This window comes from Xenia sp. Carnegie-2017, unplaced genomic scaffold (genome assembly GCF_021976095.1).
Source record: "Xenia sp. Carnegie-2017 unplaced genomic scaffold, XeniaSp_v1 HiC_scaffold_13, whole genome shotgun sequence".
Classification (NCBI taxonomy): Eukaryota; Metazoa; Cnidaria; class Anthozoa; order Malacalcyonacea; family Xeniidae; genus Xenia; species Xenia sp. Carnegie-2017.
Genome location: NW_025813436.1, coordinates 7,241,048 through 7,258,805, shown reverse-complemented (window position 1 = coordinate 7,258,805; position 17,758 = coordinate 7,241,048). Strand labels below are relative to the sequence as shown.

At 33.6% G+C, this 17,758-nt stretch overlaps 2 protein-coding genes and 1 long non-coding RNA gene across 6 annotated transcripts; all 3 read right to left on the bottom strand.

Annotated features, from left to right (window-relative positions):
- Positions 1–103: 103 nt before the first annotated feature.
- Positions 104–14,409, bottom strand: LOC124459644 (endoplasmic reticulum-Golgi intermediate compartment protein 3-like). 4 transcript variants are annotated; one of them, XM_047009135.1, is made up of 20 exons: positions 8,739–8,949; positions 8,289–8,359; positions 8,060–8,142; positions 8,012–8,016; positions 7,857–7,897; positions 7,401–7,482; positions 6,788–6,828; positions 6,657–6,709; positions 6,470–6,551; positions 6,098–6,181; positions 5,654–5,711; positions 5,274–5,318; positions 4,965–4,996; positions 4,680–4,776; positions 3,434–3,498; positions 2,987–3,065; positions 2,610–2,667; positions 2,332–2,387; positions 2,071–2,187; positions 104–496 (listed from the first exon to the last, which is right to left on the bottom strand). In XM_047009135.1, exons 1-19 carry the CDS (start codon positions 8,833–8,835, stop codon positions 2,108–2,110), a joined length of 1,209 nt encoding a protein of 402 aa, XP_046865091.1. In that variant the 5' UTR covers positions 8,836–8,949; the 3' UTR covers positions 104–496; positions 2,071–2,107. The 4 variants fall into 4 exon arrangements, with proteins under 4 accessions (XP_046865091.1, XP_046865090.1, XP_046865088.1 ...); XM_047009134.1 differs by lacking the exons at positions 8,012–8,016; positions 8,739–8,949 and having other exon boundaries at positions 8,056–8,142; XM_047009132.1 differs by lacking the exons at positions 8,012–8,016; positions 8,060–8,142; positions 8,289–8,359; positions 8,739–8,949 and adding an exon at positions 14,245–14,409.
- Positions 9,153–11,126, bottom strand: LOC124459648. The gene is made up of 3 exons (XR_006944458.1): positions 11,022–11,126; positions 10,495–10,653; positions 9,153–9,406 (listed from the first exon to the last, which is right to left on the bottom strand). It is a non-coding gene; the product is annotated as an uncharacterized LOC124459648 (long non-coding RNA).
- Positions 13,580–17,208, bottom strand: LOC124459646. The gene is made up of 8 exons (XM_047009136.1): positions 17,020–17,208; positions 16,487–16,704; positions 16,202–16,319; positions 15,965–16,055; positions 15,771–15,839; positions 15,502–15,588; positions 14,978–15,136; positions 13,580–13,934 (listed from the first exon to the last, which is right to left on the bottom strand). The coding sequence occupies exons 1-8, from the start codon at positions 17,137–17,139 to the stop codon at positions 13,912–13,914; spliced, it is 885 nt and encodes a 294-aa protein (XP_046865092.1). The 5' UTR covers positions 17,140–17,208; the 3' UTR covers positions 13,580–13,911.
- Between the last annotated feature and the right edge of the window lie 550 nt (positions 17,209–17,758).

Below are 17,758 nucleotides of genomic sequence, written 5' to 3'. Positions count from 1 at the left end.
TGTCCATCCAAAATATTCTTGCCTGTGCCAAGACAATTGAACCAGTGAAAACATTGATAATCATTTCGCTCTGGCCCAAAGACATTGAAGTATGGTTGGATAGTTGTGATGCAAACAATAGTGATGTATTTAAAGAATTAAGGTCTGCATTGTTACCAATAGCTCAGTTAAAGTAAGAAGTCATTGATATTAACATGAACAAGATAAAAGTAATGGAAAAAATGTTTGTGTTGATATATGCTGGATGTGTAAATGAGTTATAAATAACAATGTTCATTAAATGACGAATCCTTAAACAAAGTGAACAGTTTAATAAATAATAGTCTAAGATTCATTCATCATCGTTATATCCAATGTTTTTCTTCCTGGTGAAAAAACCAGTATTTTTCACCACAATCTTTTCCCATGAGGAGTAAACTGAAGAAGCCATTTCTTTTTAACTAATATTGTGAATGACATTCGTAATGAATGGACAACAGTATTTGGTATAATGGTCCTACAAATAAAGACAACGTTCTCTGTCAATACTGCAATACTGTTCTCGTTCTCTTTTGTTCATTCATCCCTACCTACACTGACACATGTTATCTTAGTTTATATTTTAGTGTAACCACTTTCTCCTTCTCTGTTGTTCATTCATCCCTACCTACACTGACACACGTTATCTTAGTTTATATTTTAGATAGTGTTAAGACTGTTCTCGTTCTCTGTTATTCATTCATCCCTACTTACACTGACACACGTTATCTTAGTTTATATTTTAGGTAGTGTAAGACTGTTCTCGTTCTCTGTTATTCATTCATCACTACCTACACTGACACACGTTATCTTAGTTTATATTTTAAATAGTGTAAAGACTGTTCTCTTCTCTGTTATTCATTCATCCCTAAACTGACACATGTTATCTTAGTTTATATTTTAGGTAGTGAAAAGACTGTTCTCATTCTCTGTTGTTCATTCATCACTACCTACACTGACACACGTTATCTTAGTTTATATTTTAGTTAGTGTAACGACTTTCTCGTTCTCTGTTGTTCATTCATCACTACCTACACTGACACATGTTATCTTAGTTTATATTTTAGGTAGTGTAAAGACTGTTCTCATTCTCTGTTGTTCATTCATCACTACCTACACTGACACACGTTATCTTAGTTTATATTTTAGTTAGTGTAACGACTTTCTCGTTCTCTGTTGTTCATTCATCACTACCTACACTGACACACGTTATCTTAGTTTATATTTTAGGTAGTGTAAAGACTGTTCTCATTCTCTGTTATTCATTCATCACAACCTACACTGACACACGTTATCTTAGTTTATATTTTAAATAGTGTAAAGACTGTTCTCTTTCTCTGTAGTTCATTCATCACTGCCTAAACTGACACATGTTATCTTACTTTACATTTTAGGTACTGAAAAGACTGTTCTCATTCTCTGTTGTTCATTCATCACAACCTACACTGACACACGTTGTCTTAGTTTATATTTTAGTTAGTGTAACGACTTTCTCGTTCTCTGTTGTTCATTCATCACTACCTACACTGACACACGTTATCTTACTTTACATTTTAGGTACTGAAAAGACTGTTCTCATTCTCTGTTGTTCATTCATCACAACCTACACTGACACACGTTGTCTTAGTTTATATTTTAGGTAGTGTAAAGACTGTTCTCATTCTCTGTGGTTCATTCATCACTACCTACACTGACACATGTTATCTTACTTTACATTTTAGGTACTGAAAAGACTGTTCTCATTCTCTGTTGTTCATTCATCACAACCTACACTGACACACGTTGTCTTAGTTTATATTTTAGTTAGTGTAACGACTTTCTCGTTCTCTGTTGTTCATTCATCACTACCTACATTGACACACGTTATCTTAGTTTATATTTTAGACAGTGTAAAGACTGTTCTTATTCTCTGTTGTTCATTCATCACTACCTACACTGACATACGTTATCTTAGTTTACATTTTAGGTAGTGAAAAGAAAGTTGCCGTTCTCTCCTCGTTCATCACTACCTATACAGAGGTTATCTTATTTAGAAGGAAAAAATAAGCTCACCTGTTTCTGAATTATCTTTTCATATTTTCACGTTGTTTCAGCCAGCCTTTCCAAGTTCTATTTTTTCTTTGAGTACTTTTGAGGAATGATAGATAAATGAATCAACAAGACCAGCAACTACATCAGAAAAAGCAAAAAAAATTGCTCCATAAATATCTTTGATATTATTACAAGTCACAAATATATGTCAGATAGCCTTAGCCAGCAGCTAGCTTGGGAAAAAAATTCTGCCATTGTGTTGGAAGCTATGGTATTTCCTACCGGTAAAGACTCCACCGATAATCGCACAAACTCCAGTAAGAAAATGCATAAACGATCTAAAACAAAAAAGTAGAAGGCTCAACATTAACAATTGGCAATTACTCACAAAAATTTGCAAAAAACTCAACTAAATGCAACCAAATGCAACAACTTTTTCAGTTGCTCTTTGCATGACACAGCTTTGACTAATCGTATTATCATTTGTACACAATTGAGCCTATAACTGTCAAAGATGCTGACCACATGAATACAGTTTACAACGACGATTGTAACTCGACCTTCTTTTTTCGGTATATTGAACCATCATTGGTGAAAACTCGTACAACACAAAAACCCCTGAAATTACAAGACAAAATACGTATATGATCCAACATTCGTATATATAGCACAAGTTTATATGAACATTTAAGTAAAGCAATATATTGCACTGTTTTAAAACGCTATGACACGATGTACATGTCAAAAGGCAACAAGGCAATAATATAGCTTTGTTACATAAAGTATTCATAATAGAATGCTCTATAGGCAGAGCGATAGGAGTCTGAAGAATAAATTTTAAAATTTGCCTGGTAACATTGCACAAAATGACGTCACAATTCCCAAAATAATGACGTCCGCCGTTTGCACGCAACACATCACTAAATTTAAATTATACCTGGAACTCCATTAGCTCCAGAAACCGGTTTGATGATTCGACGATGTTTTGTGACGCTGAACTGGTTTGTGTGTACAACCTATACAATTGTAAACAGAAAATCATACAACATATGGCCTTAGATATTTTCTCAAAACTTTCCATTGTTTTCTTAGGTAGGGTTAGTGTTCCTTGTCTACTAACGGAAAGCGTGATACTGTGTCAAATATGGTTTTTAACGCTGATTGTCGAATGATAAAAATATTTCAAAAAAAATCTATCAAGAAATCTTTCCAAAAACGATTGATGATTTATGATTCAAATACTTCACATTATCGTAAAATTTCAAATCAAAGTTTGTTCAAATCAAAGTACAATAATTTTCACTCCAGTGACGATAACTTTATGAAATCCAGGGAATGTTTATCTGTAATTTTAACAAACGCCTGAAATTCATTCATATCTTACCTGACCACTCAATTTTCTATACACAGTGGGAACAATCTTCACGAAATATTGGTACATAATACCAACTACAAATATAATAAAAATACATGAGAATACATATAAGATCAAGTCAAGCTCGACGGCAGTGAGAGTTTTCAGGTGGACGAATTTATTATTATGCTTAGGTTATTAACTTTGAAAAGTTATCTAACTTGTTGTATGTAAACTGAATGAATAAGTGTATATGTAGAACTCAACAAGGAGACGTATGGCTATGGATATGCAAGGAGACGTATGGTTATGGATGTGCAAGGAGACGTATGGTTATGGATGTGCAAGGAGACGTATGGCTATGGATGTGCAAGGAGACGTATGGCTATGGATGTGCAAGGAGACGTATGGTTATGGATGTGCAAGGAGACGTATGGCTATGGATGTGCAGGAGACGTATGGCTATGGATGTGCAAGGAGACGTATGGTTATGGATGTGCAAGGAGACGTATGGCTATGGATGTGCAAGGAGACGTATGGCTATGGATGTGCAAGGAGACGTATGGTTATGGATGTGCAAGGAGACGTATGGCTATGGATGTGCAAGGAGACGTATGGCTATGGATGTGCAAGGAGATATGGTTATGGATGTGCAAGGAGACGTATGGTTATGGATGTGCAAGGAGACGTATGGCTATGGATGTGCAAGGAGACGTATGGCTATGGATGTGCAAGGAGACGTATGGTTATGGATGTGCAAGGAGACGTATGGTTATGGATGTGCAAGGAGACGTATGGCTATGGATGTGCAAGGAGACGTATGGCTATGGATGTGCAAGGAGATGTATGGCTATGGATGTGCAAGGAGACGTATGGCTATGGATGTGCAAGGAGACGTATGGCTATGGATGTGAGAATATCTGATGAACCGCAAACCTCTGCATCTAGCCCTGGCCTTACAAAGTTCGTAAGTCCTTTTTCAAGTGCTTCTACATAACAGTGCTTGTTTATGGAGCGGAGCTAATACATTAATACTGGACTATATTACACAGCAATGTGTGAACATTACACTATTAAATGTATAGTTTAAATATTAAGCACTAAATATTTAGGTACGCTTATATGCGGCTGGGATTTTCTGTGGAATGTGTTGAGTGTCCCAATCGCAGTGGATTTATTCAGGGGGGAGGGCACATACACGGAAGAGAGGCTTATAGGCAGATGTTTAAGGCATGGATAGTATCCATATATTAACAACGGATTTCTGTAAATGTACCTTGATCTGATAAAACCAAATTATCGTCCAAAGGATTATTAATACCAGGATATTTTTCACCAAATGATAAATGCTTTATATGATGAGTTAGATTGAACTGCAGAAAAAAAACAAAAATGCCCATGACCGTGTATCTTCGCGGTTGTGTTTTAATGAACAACTAAGGTTTCTCTCCGTGTGCTAATGTTATGAAGGCTGGAACAAAAAATCAGGAAGAGGAGAGATTCATAGCTTAACACTGAGTTCGTCATCTCGTAAATCTTAATTAAAGCAAATGCAGGCTACCTGCTGACCAGCAAACGGCTGAAGATCATGCACTAAAAACAAAGAAAATATCTTTAGTGTATGTATACAATTACGTTGCTAGGTAACTTCAACGGTAAAGTCCGTTGCTAGGTAACTTCAAATGGTAAAGTCCTTTCACAACAAGATTTTTTACGAACATGGTAATTCGTCAAACAGTGAAACTTTACTTTACATAATAATTTATATCGAAGATTTAAATAAATCAGTATCCATTGCAGGGTGTTTAAGTGTTGAATGTTAAAAACGATGATTTAAATTTTATTCATGTTTAGTTGAGAATGCACTTACTATTGATCGAGATTATATTGGATTTTTTAAGCTTTAACATTGTGACTAAAAAATTAACATAGAATTACCATTGATAACGTGTAAGTTATTGACCTTTGATGGGTTTTTTTATTTAAAGTTTATTTCTAAATTAGATCACGTACTTTTAAAACTTCATGTTAGAAAAAACTTTTTAGAAAGGCTTTTCTGGTGGACAACACCATGTTAGTAGAAATTAGTTTCAGCTTTGTTTATCATTAGTTAAAATTACAGCTTGTGTTCTGTCGGCCCCTCCCCGCTGTCTTGACAACCCCATGTGTACACTGGTGTACACACTGAGATACAATAAAGCACATCAAGTCAGAATACATAATTAATTCACACTCTCTCTTTATCAATACCGTGGACATGTTGATGCTGAAAGCTTTTTCCGGGAGCAAAGTGGAAGTTCCCAGCAACCTACAAAAAATAGATACGCGATTACGTACATGTGGGTATCGTGGCCTTTGAAAGTTCTGGCCATAAGTAGATTTATAACACAATAGTTTAAATAATATCATAATATCAAAAACAAAAAATGTGTTTTATGCTCTCTGTTTAATGAAATGACGCAGTAATTGTCCAACTCTTTATGCATTCACCAAACGCCCTTACATCGTCGCAATTTCGTCGAATGCTCTAAACGGCATTCTTCGTCATCGTTCGTACATTCTTCGTCATCGTTCGTACATTCGACTACCACCGAAGTTTACAACTGACAGACTGACACTTTTTCAGTGTAAACACGTTAAAGTATAGAAAAAGATTTTACATTTTCTTTAGGCAAAACATAATTATCCATTAACCTTTGTCACTTCTAGATAACCATGCACTTCACAACCTTCGTTCTTTTGTGATTCAAATTTTTCTTTCCAACCTTCACGAGTGCACTAGTAATAAAAGGGCAACTAATAGAACAAAACACGTTGGGGAGGGTATCCGCATGGTCTATTAGTAAAGACAAAGAGTTGTAAAATGATAAAAATGAATAAATATGTAGCAATACTCTACGTTGCTCGACCTAAATGGAAAAATCCTATACTGTGTTTTGTACATGATTGAGCGATCTTAGTTGATTATTTTAGTTAAACAATCTGAACACAACAGACAAAAACATTCCCATCATACATACTATTAATGTTATGGATACAAGATATAAATAAGCAGTAAGCTGATACCTGAGCAATAGCGTCGGTATTTTTTAACGCCCATCCTTTTTTGCGATATGCATTTTGTACTTCAGCGCAAGTGTTACAACACCTACAGAAGAGTGATATAAATGAGGACACAGGAAGATGGGATAACTGGGGATAACTGGGGATGACACAAACATCGTACTGCACTGTCGTCCTATGCAAAACTCACGGCTGTTCTATAGTTTCTGCTCCGTAACAGCTTTCACATCTGTCTTTCTCAAGCTAAAATAATAAATAAAGCTATTTTGGAACAGAATTCGCCAAAAAGCAAGCGTTGTTTTATGCATGACACCATGAAACCTCAAATTGTTTTTTCGTTTCATCACTTTTGTCTCCCAAACCTGAAAGTAATGGACGCTTATAGTTGTTTATAATAACTGTTTTTAGTTTATATTAATGATTTTCTCAAGTGCTTAAAAAATACAGATTGTGATATGTTTGCCCATGATACTGAAGTAGGTTCTGCAGATACAGATTTAAATTCAATAGCGGAAAATTTAAGCATTGATTTGGCCAATACTTCCTATTGGATGGCAGCCAATAAATTAAGTTTGAATAAGAGCAAAACTCAGTAAATGATAATTGGTTCTAATCGGAAATTAAAGATATTTAACTCTATTTTCCTTATATACAAATGAAAACACTCCAAATTAAGCGAGTTACTACTTTTAAATTACTGGGTGTAAGCTGGATGAAACTCTGTCTTGACATTCTCAAGTAGAACTTACTGCTAAAGAAGTAAATCGGGCTTTTTATGTTTTATAACGATTACGAGAATTAGCAGACTTGAAGACTCTACTTATTGCCTAAACAACTTTGGTCCATCCATACTTTGATTATTGTTCACAAACTTGAGGCTGCTTGAGAACTGGCCTACAAAAATAAGTTACAACGTTTTCAACAGTTATAAGACCTTCTTTTTCACCGTCGTGTTCGTCAATCGCTCTTCCGTTAGCGTCCATGCGTTTCTTGAAAATATTGTGATCAACATCAATCTTGTAAAAAAGCAGTAAACATTTTATTGATAACATAAAGTAATGTAGTCAGCATTTGTAATTATGTTGTGTTGCATGAGCAATAGTCAATTGCCTTAGCAGAATAATATTTTTAATCTCAATATACACCTACATGACACGAGCGACCATATTTTGGTTTTTATAGACTCTGATTGATTTCAACAAATTAGTTGAATGCTTCAAAATTTGCACAAAACGAGCATTTCCAGAGATGTAACAGCTCAAACAAAGATTTTGGGGAAAAGCAACAAACACCGAGGGACTGGACCCCAGAAAACGTGATTCTTTGTTTGACATTTTTAAGAGTGATTATACCAAACAAACTTTAAGAGAAATTTTGGGATAAAATGAACCTGTTGTTCACCAGAAACATCCATTGCATCCACACTTAAATCTAAAAAAATAAGAATAGAACAGGTGGTGCTGAATTTTACAAGTGAAATAATGAGAAACTATTGAAATTTTGCTAAATGATAACGCTGATGTAATTAGTGTACTTAGTCATCACAGGTTCTGTATCTCACGGCTGACAACAACATAAGATTGACTTACAAACACAGGAAGCTTAGGAAAATAAACAGCCATATTGATTTGAGTCTTCTGATTGCGAGCAGTATCAACAAATAGCTCTGGTGTGACCTGATTGTGATTAATTCACATGGAAAATATGGAGGTGATAAAGATGAAAAAACGATTAAAATATTTCAGCAACAAAATAATAGCAACTACCATCATTTATGAGTCAAAATCAACAGGAATAGTTATGTTTATTAGTAGTTACTTACATCAACAGATAAGTAATAGCTTAGCTCCGACATGAATAGCAAAATCATCAAAAGACCACTGATTACTGTAACTGAAATAAACAATAATAAAGTTGATGAAGATATTTATGAAACAAAGTGAAGCAATTCATGAAATATTGATATATTCAATCCATTATAAGACAAATAAAGTGAAAACTTTCATGCCATTATATTTTACAGAAACACAACGATTTCCAAAGACTTCAAATCAATATTATCTTCATCATAATAAATTTATGGGCTATTGTGTGCGTTGAACAACAATTGACACGTTTACAGAATCACAATGAAATTTCTATAAGCAACAATTAATTGCAGTCAATAGAAATACCAAATAATATCAGCTCTTTCAAACATTATAAATACTAACGTGCTAAATTTAAACACAAATATCCTAACATCGATCATCTACAAACGTTATCAACCTACCAGCTCCGCCACCAAGCGTCTTTATCCGAAAATCTTCCAGTGTTTTAGGGTAAGCATCAAATCGTTTGATTGTATTTAAAATATCGTTTGTCTGCATAATGTTTAGTTTATAATATTTATTGCATTACCTACTTAAACTGAAAACTATTACCAACATAAAACATGTCATTGTTGTGTTCTGCTACATCCAAATCCGCCATTGTGGTAAACTGAGATCAATTGAACTTGGCAGGTGAAAGTTCGATAATGGGGGGGGGGACTTCATTCATCACTAGGTCACAGACTAGGTTGGCTTTTTTAGTTAAATTTTAGGTAGTGTAAAGACTGTTTTCGTTCTCTGTTATTCATTCATCAATATCAACAATGAAACAAATAATTACTGTTGTAAACACAATAACATTATACAAAAGAAAACACGTTTCATTACAGATTTATTATATATAGCTTTTACTTTTACACTCCGACCCACATTAACAAAATTCTACTAGACGATGAGCATGCAATGAGCGATGATTTGCCAAGAAATGACAAAACTCCAAGAGATTGAGCTGAAAAGAGTGCATGGCTAGGCAGCAAACATAGTTCTTTACAAGTCTCAGGAATGTTCTTCAAGTCTTCTAACACAAACAAATTAACTGTGTAGTTCTTTGAAACAACAGCCAGTGTCACTGGAAAAATAGAGAGGAAAGACTTTCATCACTACCTACACTGACACGTGTTATCTTAGTTTATATTTTAGGTAGTGTAAAGACAGTTCTTGTTCTCTGTTGTTCATTCATTACTACCTATACTGACCACACGTTATCTTAGTTTATATTTTAGGTAGTGTAAAGACAGTTTTTGTTCTCTGTTGTTCATTCATCACTACCTATACTGACCACACATTATCTTAGTTTATATTTTAGGTAGTGTAAAAACTGTTCTCATTCTCTGTTGTTCATTCATCACTACCTACACTGACACATGTTATCTTAGTTTATATTTTAGATAGTGTAAAGACTGTTCTCATTCTCTGTTGTTCATTTATCACTACCTAAACTGACACACGTTATCTTAGTTTATATTTTAGATAGTGTAAAGACTGTTCTCATTCTCTGTTGTTCATTCATCACTACCTAAACTGACACACGTTATCTTAGTTTATATTTTAGATAGTGTAAAGACTGTTCTCATTCTCTGTTGTTCATTCATCACTACCTACACTGACACACGTTATCTTAGTTTATATTTTAGATAGTGTAAAGACTGTTCTCATTCTCTGTTGTTCATTCATCACTACCTACACTGACACACGTTATCTTAGTTTATATTTTAGATAGTGTAAAGACTGTTCTCATTCTCTGTTGTTCATTCATCACTACCTACACTGACACACGTTATCTTAGTTTATATTTTAGATAGTGTAAAGACTGTTCTCATTCTCTGTTGTTCATTCATCACTACCTACACTGACACGTTATCTTAGTTTATATTTTAGATAGTGTAAAGACTGTTCTCATTCTCTGTTGTTCATTCATCACTACCTACACTGACACACGTTATCTTAGTTTATATTTTAGATAGTGTAAAGACTGTTCTTGTTCTCTGTTGTTCATTCATCACTACCTACATTGACACACGTTATCTTAGTTTATATTTTAGATAGTGTAAAGACTGTTCTTGTTCTCTGTTGTTCATTCATCACTACCTACACTGACACACGTTATCTTAGTTTATATTTTAGATAGTGTAAAGACTATTGTTCATTTGTCGATACCTTTTGAGCTCTTATCCTCGATGTTTTCCACAGCAAAAGATCCATGACCACTGTACGAGACGGGTAATTTGAGATTGATGATTCTTGACGATAAGAATAGATATAAATTTCCTGCAGTATTACCAAAAATACAAGCATCTTTGTTGATTCTTTGAAAGTCTTGAAAACAAACATTCAAATTATTCACAAGAATATTAACACCTTCCACGCTATTCAAAAACTTATGCAAATAGAATATAAGACTTCACAAAAAATGACGTCATAATGGTGGTTACCAGATGATTTAACAGTTCTTTTCCATGCAAGTGAACTAAACTGTTTTTAAAGGCTGATGACGTTCAATATGAAATGTATGATACATAGCAATTATCATTACAGGTAAAAATTTTCCATAAGTGAAAGTATCCATACAAACACCCTCATGTCCCAATAAAACACTCCTTCCAGTCCCCTCAAAATACCATATACTTGTCTCCAAAAATTATCAAGCTGTTATAAAATGGTTCATAATAATGTTTATGCCTTACCATGGCAAGTAAAAAGACTAGAGCTAGCATCGAAAGACTGAACAGAGTAAAACGTATCTTCAAATTTCAATGTTTCACCTCTTTCATCTAGTTATAGAAAGATATGATGTAGTATTGCTTCAAGAATAACAGTCAATACAAGTGAAAATTTGACAAACAATCAAATTGTTCAACAGACATGGGTTCAAAATCCTATAGTTAGGTATCTCATGAGTACATTACAATCAAGCTTAGGACAATAACTACATAATACATACTAACACCTGTACTGATTCAGTCCATGTTCACACTCTCACCAACCACCAGGTATGGTAAATGATCTATATTCCAGAAGACAAAAACTTTCATGAACAAAGAAGGGACATGCCAATACTACATCAATTGATAGTTATTTGAAAAGACATACTGAACACTCAATTTCATATGTTTTTCTCATATGGTTGTAGCAGAATTAAGTCAATGGCAGACATGGATGAATCAACTTGGACAATAAACTCACAAGAAATACAATTATGTTTCCACCTGTGAAATGATCATTATTTGTTACTAATTAATAATGAAATAAGACCTAGAAAATATAATTATGTTCCAGAAATGATCATTATTTGTTACTAATTAATAATGACATAAGACCTAGAAAATACAATTATGTTCCACCTGTTAAATGATCATTATTTATTACTAATTAATAATGAAATAAGACCTGAAAATACAATTATAGTTACCTTAAAATGATCATTATTTGTTACTAATTAATAATGAAATAAGACCTAGAAAATACAATTATGTTCCACCTTAAGCGAAATGATCATTATTTGTTACTAATTGATAATGAAATAAGACCTAGAAAATACAATTATGTTCCACCTTAAGCGAAATGATCATTATTTGTTACTAATTAATAATGAAATAAGACCTAGAAAATATAATTATGTTGTACCTTCAAACACTTCCAAATATAAATTGAACGAACTCCAAGTGCAGCAGCCAATACATTCCCAAGTGCATCAGCTCTTATACTATATGGATTTGAAATATCTGGGGCACTCCACAAAGCCCTAAATAAAATACAATTATCAACATTTTAAACAAAGTAACTCTTCATGACAAATAAAATGTAAATGTGCCACAGATTTTACTACATACTTTGTGATAGCACACAAAAACTTATTATGCTAAACTGACAAAATCCATGAGTGTGGATTTTAAAAGATGGCACTTTTACTTTGATTTTCCGTCATTCATACAAGATCCCAATGCATCCATAACTGCGATATCTTGCTGGATAAAAACTCCATTGTTAGTAAATTCCCAAGCTCGAAACTCATATGTAAACTTTCCTTTAGTGGACAAATTAATTGCAATCACTATCAAACTGGACTCTGGAGCCATGATAAACACAATGCTTGTTATATCTTCAAATGTTAAAGGGCTTGCATCTTTCTAAAAATATAAACCAAAATACAAAGTTATAATTGAGCAAGCAAGCTTGTCTAAAAACTGATATAAAAACTCAATAACTAAAAAATTATATGACATCACATTACACCATTATCACCACTGTTACCTGGCATGTTGCTCAACTAAACCCGGTTATCGTATGAGTTATGCTATTGATAACAATTTCACACATATTTGCAGGCTATTTAATCCTTATTTCGTTGATATTCAATAAAAATGATATCTTTTTTATTGGTAAGGTGAATAATTTTATCTATTTATATATGATTGTATGATTTATACTATTAATTACCTACCGACAGACTGTGAACTTCAAATTTCTTGTCAAGATACTCAAATGCAACAACACTACCGTGACTATTTCTTGTGTTTACTCGTTTTACAACTTGGCGCGTTTTTAGAGAATGATACCACATTTTCTCGAAATAATTTGCTTCGCGTTCTTCGAAAGTTGTTGATATGTGTCATCTGTCTGTCGTCTGTGGTTTAAATTCAAAGTAGAATTTCGAAAAATAGGTACGCAAAGCGTACGTATGGGAAAACCAAAATTGACATCCTCTTAAATGCACACATGGCGATAAAATAAAATAGATCCGATGAACACAGTCTAAATAATATTACATATATTTGATAACATCACATTAAAGTTTTAAGAAAAATAAACAGATTCTAACAACGTATTTATTGTGAAAGGCAAAGCATATTCCTCCATAAGTTTAACTGTCACCGTCACAGTTACATTAAAACAGCAGTGTGACACAATGACAAAGCAACAGGAATATGACGTGTCGAGTTGCCCATGAACAAATGGATTGTGATAGGATAGCATATTTGATAAAACAGTGCATCTCAATCTTCAACAGTGAAGGTTTTACAAGCTTGGAGGAGACAAAGTCAAGCGTTCGGGAAAGCTGGTGCCTAATGATATTTTTAAATGTCAGTAAAAAATTTCTTGAAAATAGATTATTTTTGTTGAATTCGGCAATTCCATTCACGCCCAAAACATGATGTCTCAAAGAAGGATTGTAAGTACTTGTCATGAAGGAAAATGTAGAGTGCTAGACTCTCTCATTAATAAAGACATTTCTCAAGCAGACTTTGCATTTTCCATCTTATCATTAATAATATTATGCCATAGTACAGTCATCAAAGTGGAGTTAGATCTGCAAGATTTATATAACTGTTGGCGCCGTCCTTTATAAACAAATCCTCATCTTTTCTGTATTCAGATGGAATCTTTTTATCATCACCAGTTACTGAAGTACTGATGTGATTTGCAGGAAATATAATGCCCAAACAATTCGTTCCAAAGTACGTTTTTGTTCATCAAGTGAGAGCAGTTTTGTGCGGCTGAGGTGACCGTTTTGATTATGACCGTACATGATTTGATCCTTGATTTACATGGCCTATTCTAAATTTTAAGTCCATGTTATACTGTTGCTATATGTAAAGCTGATGAACAAATAAAAATAATGAGTAAAATGTAGGTCCATTTCTGTGTGCAGCATTGTGATAAGTAGCTTTCACAGCGTTTCTATTGTGGAGAAAATACAATTGACTGACGGACCGCAACAAAAAATTTAATGGAGTGACCTTACTCTTTGTTCCAAATACTGTGACTTAAGGGCTGTTTTCATGATCCCGGGTAATATTAACACACACAATTGGGCAAAGTAAGATAAAGACCGTTTTTGTTCTCTGTTGTACTTAGTCATCACAGGTTCTGTATCTCACGGCTGACAACAACATAAGATTGACTTACAAACACAAGGAAGCTTAGGAAAATAAACAGCCATATTGATTCGAGTCTTCTGATAGTGTAAAGACTGTTCTCATTCTCTGTTGTTCATTTATCACTACCTAAACTGACACACATTATCTTAGTTTATATTTTAGGTAGTGTAAAGACTATTCTTGATCTCTGTTGTTCATTTATCACTACCTACACTGACACACGTTATCTTACCCATAGTGTAAAGACAGTTTTTGTTCTCTGTTGTTCATTCATCACTACCTATACTGACCACACATTATCTTAGTTTATATTTTAGGTAGTGTAAAGACAGTTTTTGTTCTCTGTTGTTCATTCATCACTACCTATACTGACCACACATTATCTTAGTTTATATTTTAGGTAGTGTAAAGACAGTTTTTGTTCTCTGTTGTTCATTCATCACAACCTAAACTGACACACGTTATCTTAGTTTATATTTTAGGTAGTGTAAAGACTATTCTCATTCTCTGTTGTTCATTCATCACTACCTACATTGACACACGTTATCTTAGTTTATATTTTAGATAGTGTAAAGACTATTCTCATTCTCTGTTGTTCATTCATCACTACCTACATTGACACACGTTATCTTAGTTTATATTTTAGGTAGTGTAAAGACTGTTCTCATTCTCTGTTGTTCATTTATCACTACCTAAACTGACACACGTTATCTTAGTTTATATTTTAGATAGTGTAAAGACTATTGTTCATTTGTCGATACCTTTTGAGCTCTTATCCTCGATGTTTTCCACAGCAAAAGATCCATGACCACTGTACGAGACGGGTAATTTGAGATTGATGATTCTTGACGATAAGAATAGATATAAATTTCCTGCAGTATTACCAAAAATACAAGCATCTTTGTTGATTCTTTGAAAGTCTTGAAAACAAACATTCAAATTATTCACAAGTATATTAACACCTTCCACGCTATTGAAAAACTTATGCAAATAGAATATAAGACTTCACAAAAAATGACGTCATAATGGTGGATACCAGATGATTTAACAGTTTTTTTCCATGCAAGTGAACTAAACTGTTTTTAAAGGCTGATGACGTTCAATATGAAATGTATGATACATAGCAATTATCATTACAGGTTTAAAATTTTCCATAAGTGAATCCATACAAACACCCTCAGGTCCCAATTAAACACTCCTTCCAGTCCCCTCAAAATACCATATACTAGTCTCCAAAAATTATCAAGCTGTTATAAAATGGTTCATAATAATGTTTATGCCTTACCATGGCAAGTAAAAAGACTAGAGCTAGCATCGAAAGACTGAACAGAGTAAAACGTATCTTCAAATTTCAATGTTTCACCTCGTTCATCTAGTTATAGAAAGATATGATGTAGTATTGCTTCAAGAATAACAGTCAAAACAAGTGAAAATTTGACAAACAATCAAATTGTTCAACAGACATGGGTTCAAAATCCTATAGTTCGGTATCTCACATGAGAATGCACATTACAATCAAACTTAGGACACTAACTACATAATACATACTAACACCTGTACGGTCTGTTTCAGTCCATGTTCGTATACCACCACACTCACCAACCACCAGGTATGGTAAATTATCTATATTCCAGAAGACAAAAACTGTCATGAACAAAGAAGGGACATGCCAATACTACATCAATTGATAGTTATTTGAAAAGACATACTGAACACTCAATTTCATATGTTTTTCTCATTTCCCCTACCTTTCGATGGTTGTAGCAGAATTAAGTCAATGGCAGACATGGATGAATCAACTTGGACAATAAACTCACAAGAAATACAATTATGTTCCACCTTAAGTGAAATGATCATTATTTGTTACTAATTAATGATGAAATAAGACCTAGAAAATACAATTATGTTCCACCTTAAGCGAAATGATCATTATTTGTTACTAATTAATAATGAAATAAGACCTAGAAAATATAATTATGTTGTACCTTCAAACACTTCCAAATATAAATTGAACGAACTCCAAGTGCAGCAGCCAATACATTCCCAAGTGCATCAGCTCTTATACTATATGGATTTGAAATATCTGGGGCACTCCACAAAGCCCTAAATAAAATACAATTATCGACATTTTAAACAAAGTAACTCTTCATGACAAATAAAATGTAAATGTGCCACAGATTTTACTACATACTTTGTGATAGCACACAAAAACTTATTATGCTAAACTGACAAAATCCATGAGTGTGGATTTTAAAAGATGGCACTTTTACTTTGATTTTCCGTCATTCATACAAGATCCCAATGCATCCATAACTGCGATATCTTGCTGGATAAAAACTCCATTGTTAGTAAATTCCCAAGCTCGAAACTCATATGTAAACTTTCCTTTAGTGGACAAATTAATTGCAATCACTATCAAACTGGACTCTGGAGCCATGATAAACACAATGCTTGTTATATCTTCAAATGTTAAAGGGCTTGCATCTTTCTAAAAATATAAACCAAAATACAAAGTTATAATTGAGCAAGCAAGCTTGTCTAAAAACTGATATAAAAACTCAATAACTGAAAAAATATATGACATCACATTACATCATTATCACCACTGTTACCTGGCATGTTGCTAAACTAAACCCGGTTATCGCATGAGTTATGCTATTGATAACAATTTCACACATATTTGCAGGCTGTTTAATCCTTATTTCATTGATATTCAATAAAAAATGATATACTTTTTATTGGTAAGGTGAATAATTTCATCTATTTATATATGATTGTATGATTTATATAATTAATTACCAACCGACAGACTGTGAACTTCAAATTTCTTGTCAAGATACTCGAATGCAACAACACTACCGTGACTATTTCTTGTGTTTACTCGTTTTACAACTTGGCGCGTTTTTAGAGAATGATACCACATTTTCTCGAAATAATTTGCTTCGCGTTCTTCGAAAGTTGTTGATATGTGTCATCTGTCTGTCGTCTGTGGTTTAAATTCAAAGTAGAATTTCGAAAATAGGTACGCAAAGCGTACGTATGGGAAAACCAAAATTGACATCCTCTTAAATGCACACATGGCGATAAAATAAAATAGATCCGATGAACACAGTCTAAATAATATTACATATATTTGATAACATCACATTAAAGTTTTAAGAAAAAAACAGATTCTAACAACGTATTTATTGTGAAAGGCAAAGCATATTCCTCCATAAGTTTAACTGTCACCGTCACAGTTACATCAAAACAGCAGTGTGACACAATGACAAAGCAACAGGAATATGACGTGTCGAGTTGCCCATGAACAAATGGATTGTGATAGGATAGCATATTTGATAAAACAGTGCATCTCAATCTTCAACAGTGAAGGTTTTACAAGCTTGGAGGAGACAAAGTCAAGCGTTCGGGAAAGCTGGTGCCTAATGATATTTTTAAATGTCAGTAAAAAATTTCTTGAAAATAGATTATTTTTGTTAAATTCGGCAATTCCATTCACGCCCAAAACATGATGTCTCAAAGAAGGATTGTAAGTACTTGTC

What these genes read in the sequence shown, in the direction of transcription:
- LOC124459644 (XM_047009135.1), bottom strand. Translation starts at nt 8,835, where the DNA reads ATGCAGACAAACGATATTTTAAATACAATCAAACGATTTGATGCTTAC. An exon ending in ATGTTTCTGGTGAACAACAG is followed by an intron (nt 7,483 to 7,856) that starts GTTCATTTTATC and finishes CTTTTTTACAAG; the next exon opens with ATTGATGTTGATCACAATAT. An exon ending in TATCGGTGGAGTCTTTACCG is followed by an intron (nt 2,188 to 2,331) that starts GTAGGAAATACC and finishes TTTCTGATGTAG; the next exon opens with TTGCTGGTCTTGTTGATTCA.
- LOC124459646 (XM_047009136.1), bottom strand. Translation starts at nt 17,139, where the DNA reads ATGTGGTATCATTCTCTAAAAACGCGCCAAGTTGTAAAACGAGTAAAC. An exon ending in TTGAAGTTCACAGTCTGTCG is followed by an intron (nt 16,705 to 17,019) that starts GTTGGTAATTAA and finishes TTATATTTTTAG; the next exon opens with AAAGATGCAAGCCCTTTAAC. An exon ending in TCTGCTACAACCATCGAAAG is followed by an intron (nt 15,840 to 15,964) that starts GTAGGGGAAATG and finishes TCTGGAATATAG; the next exon opens with ATAATTTACCATACCTGGTG.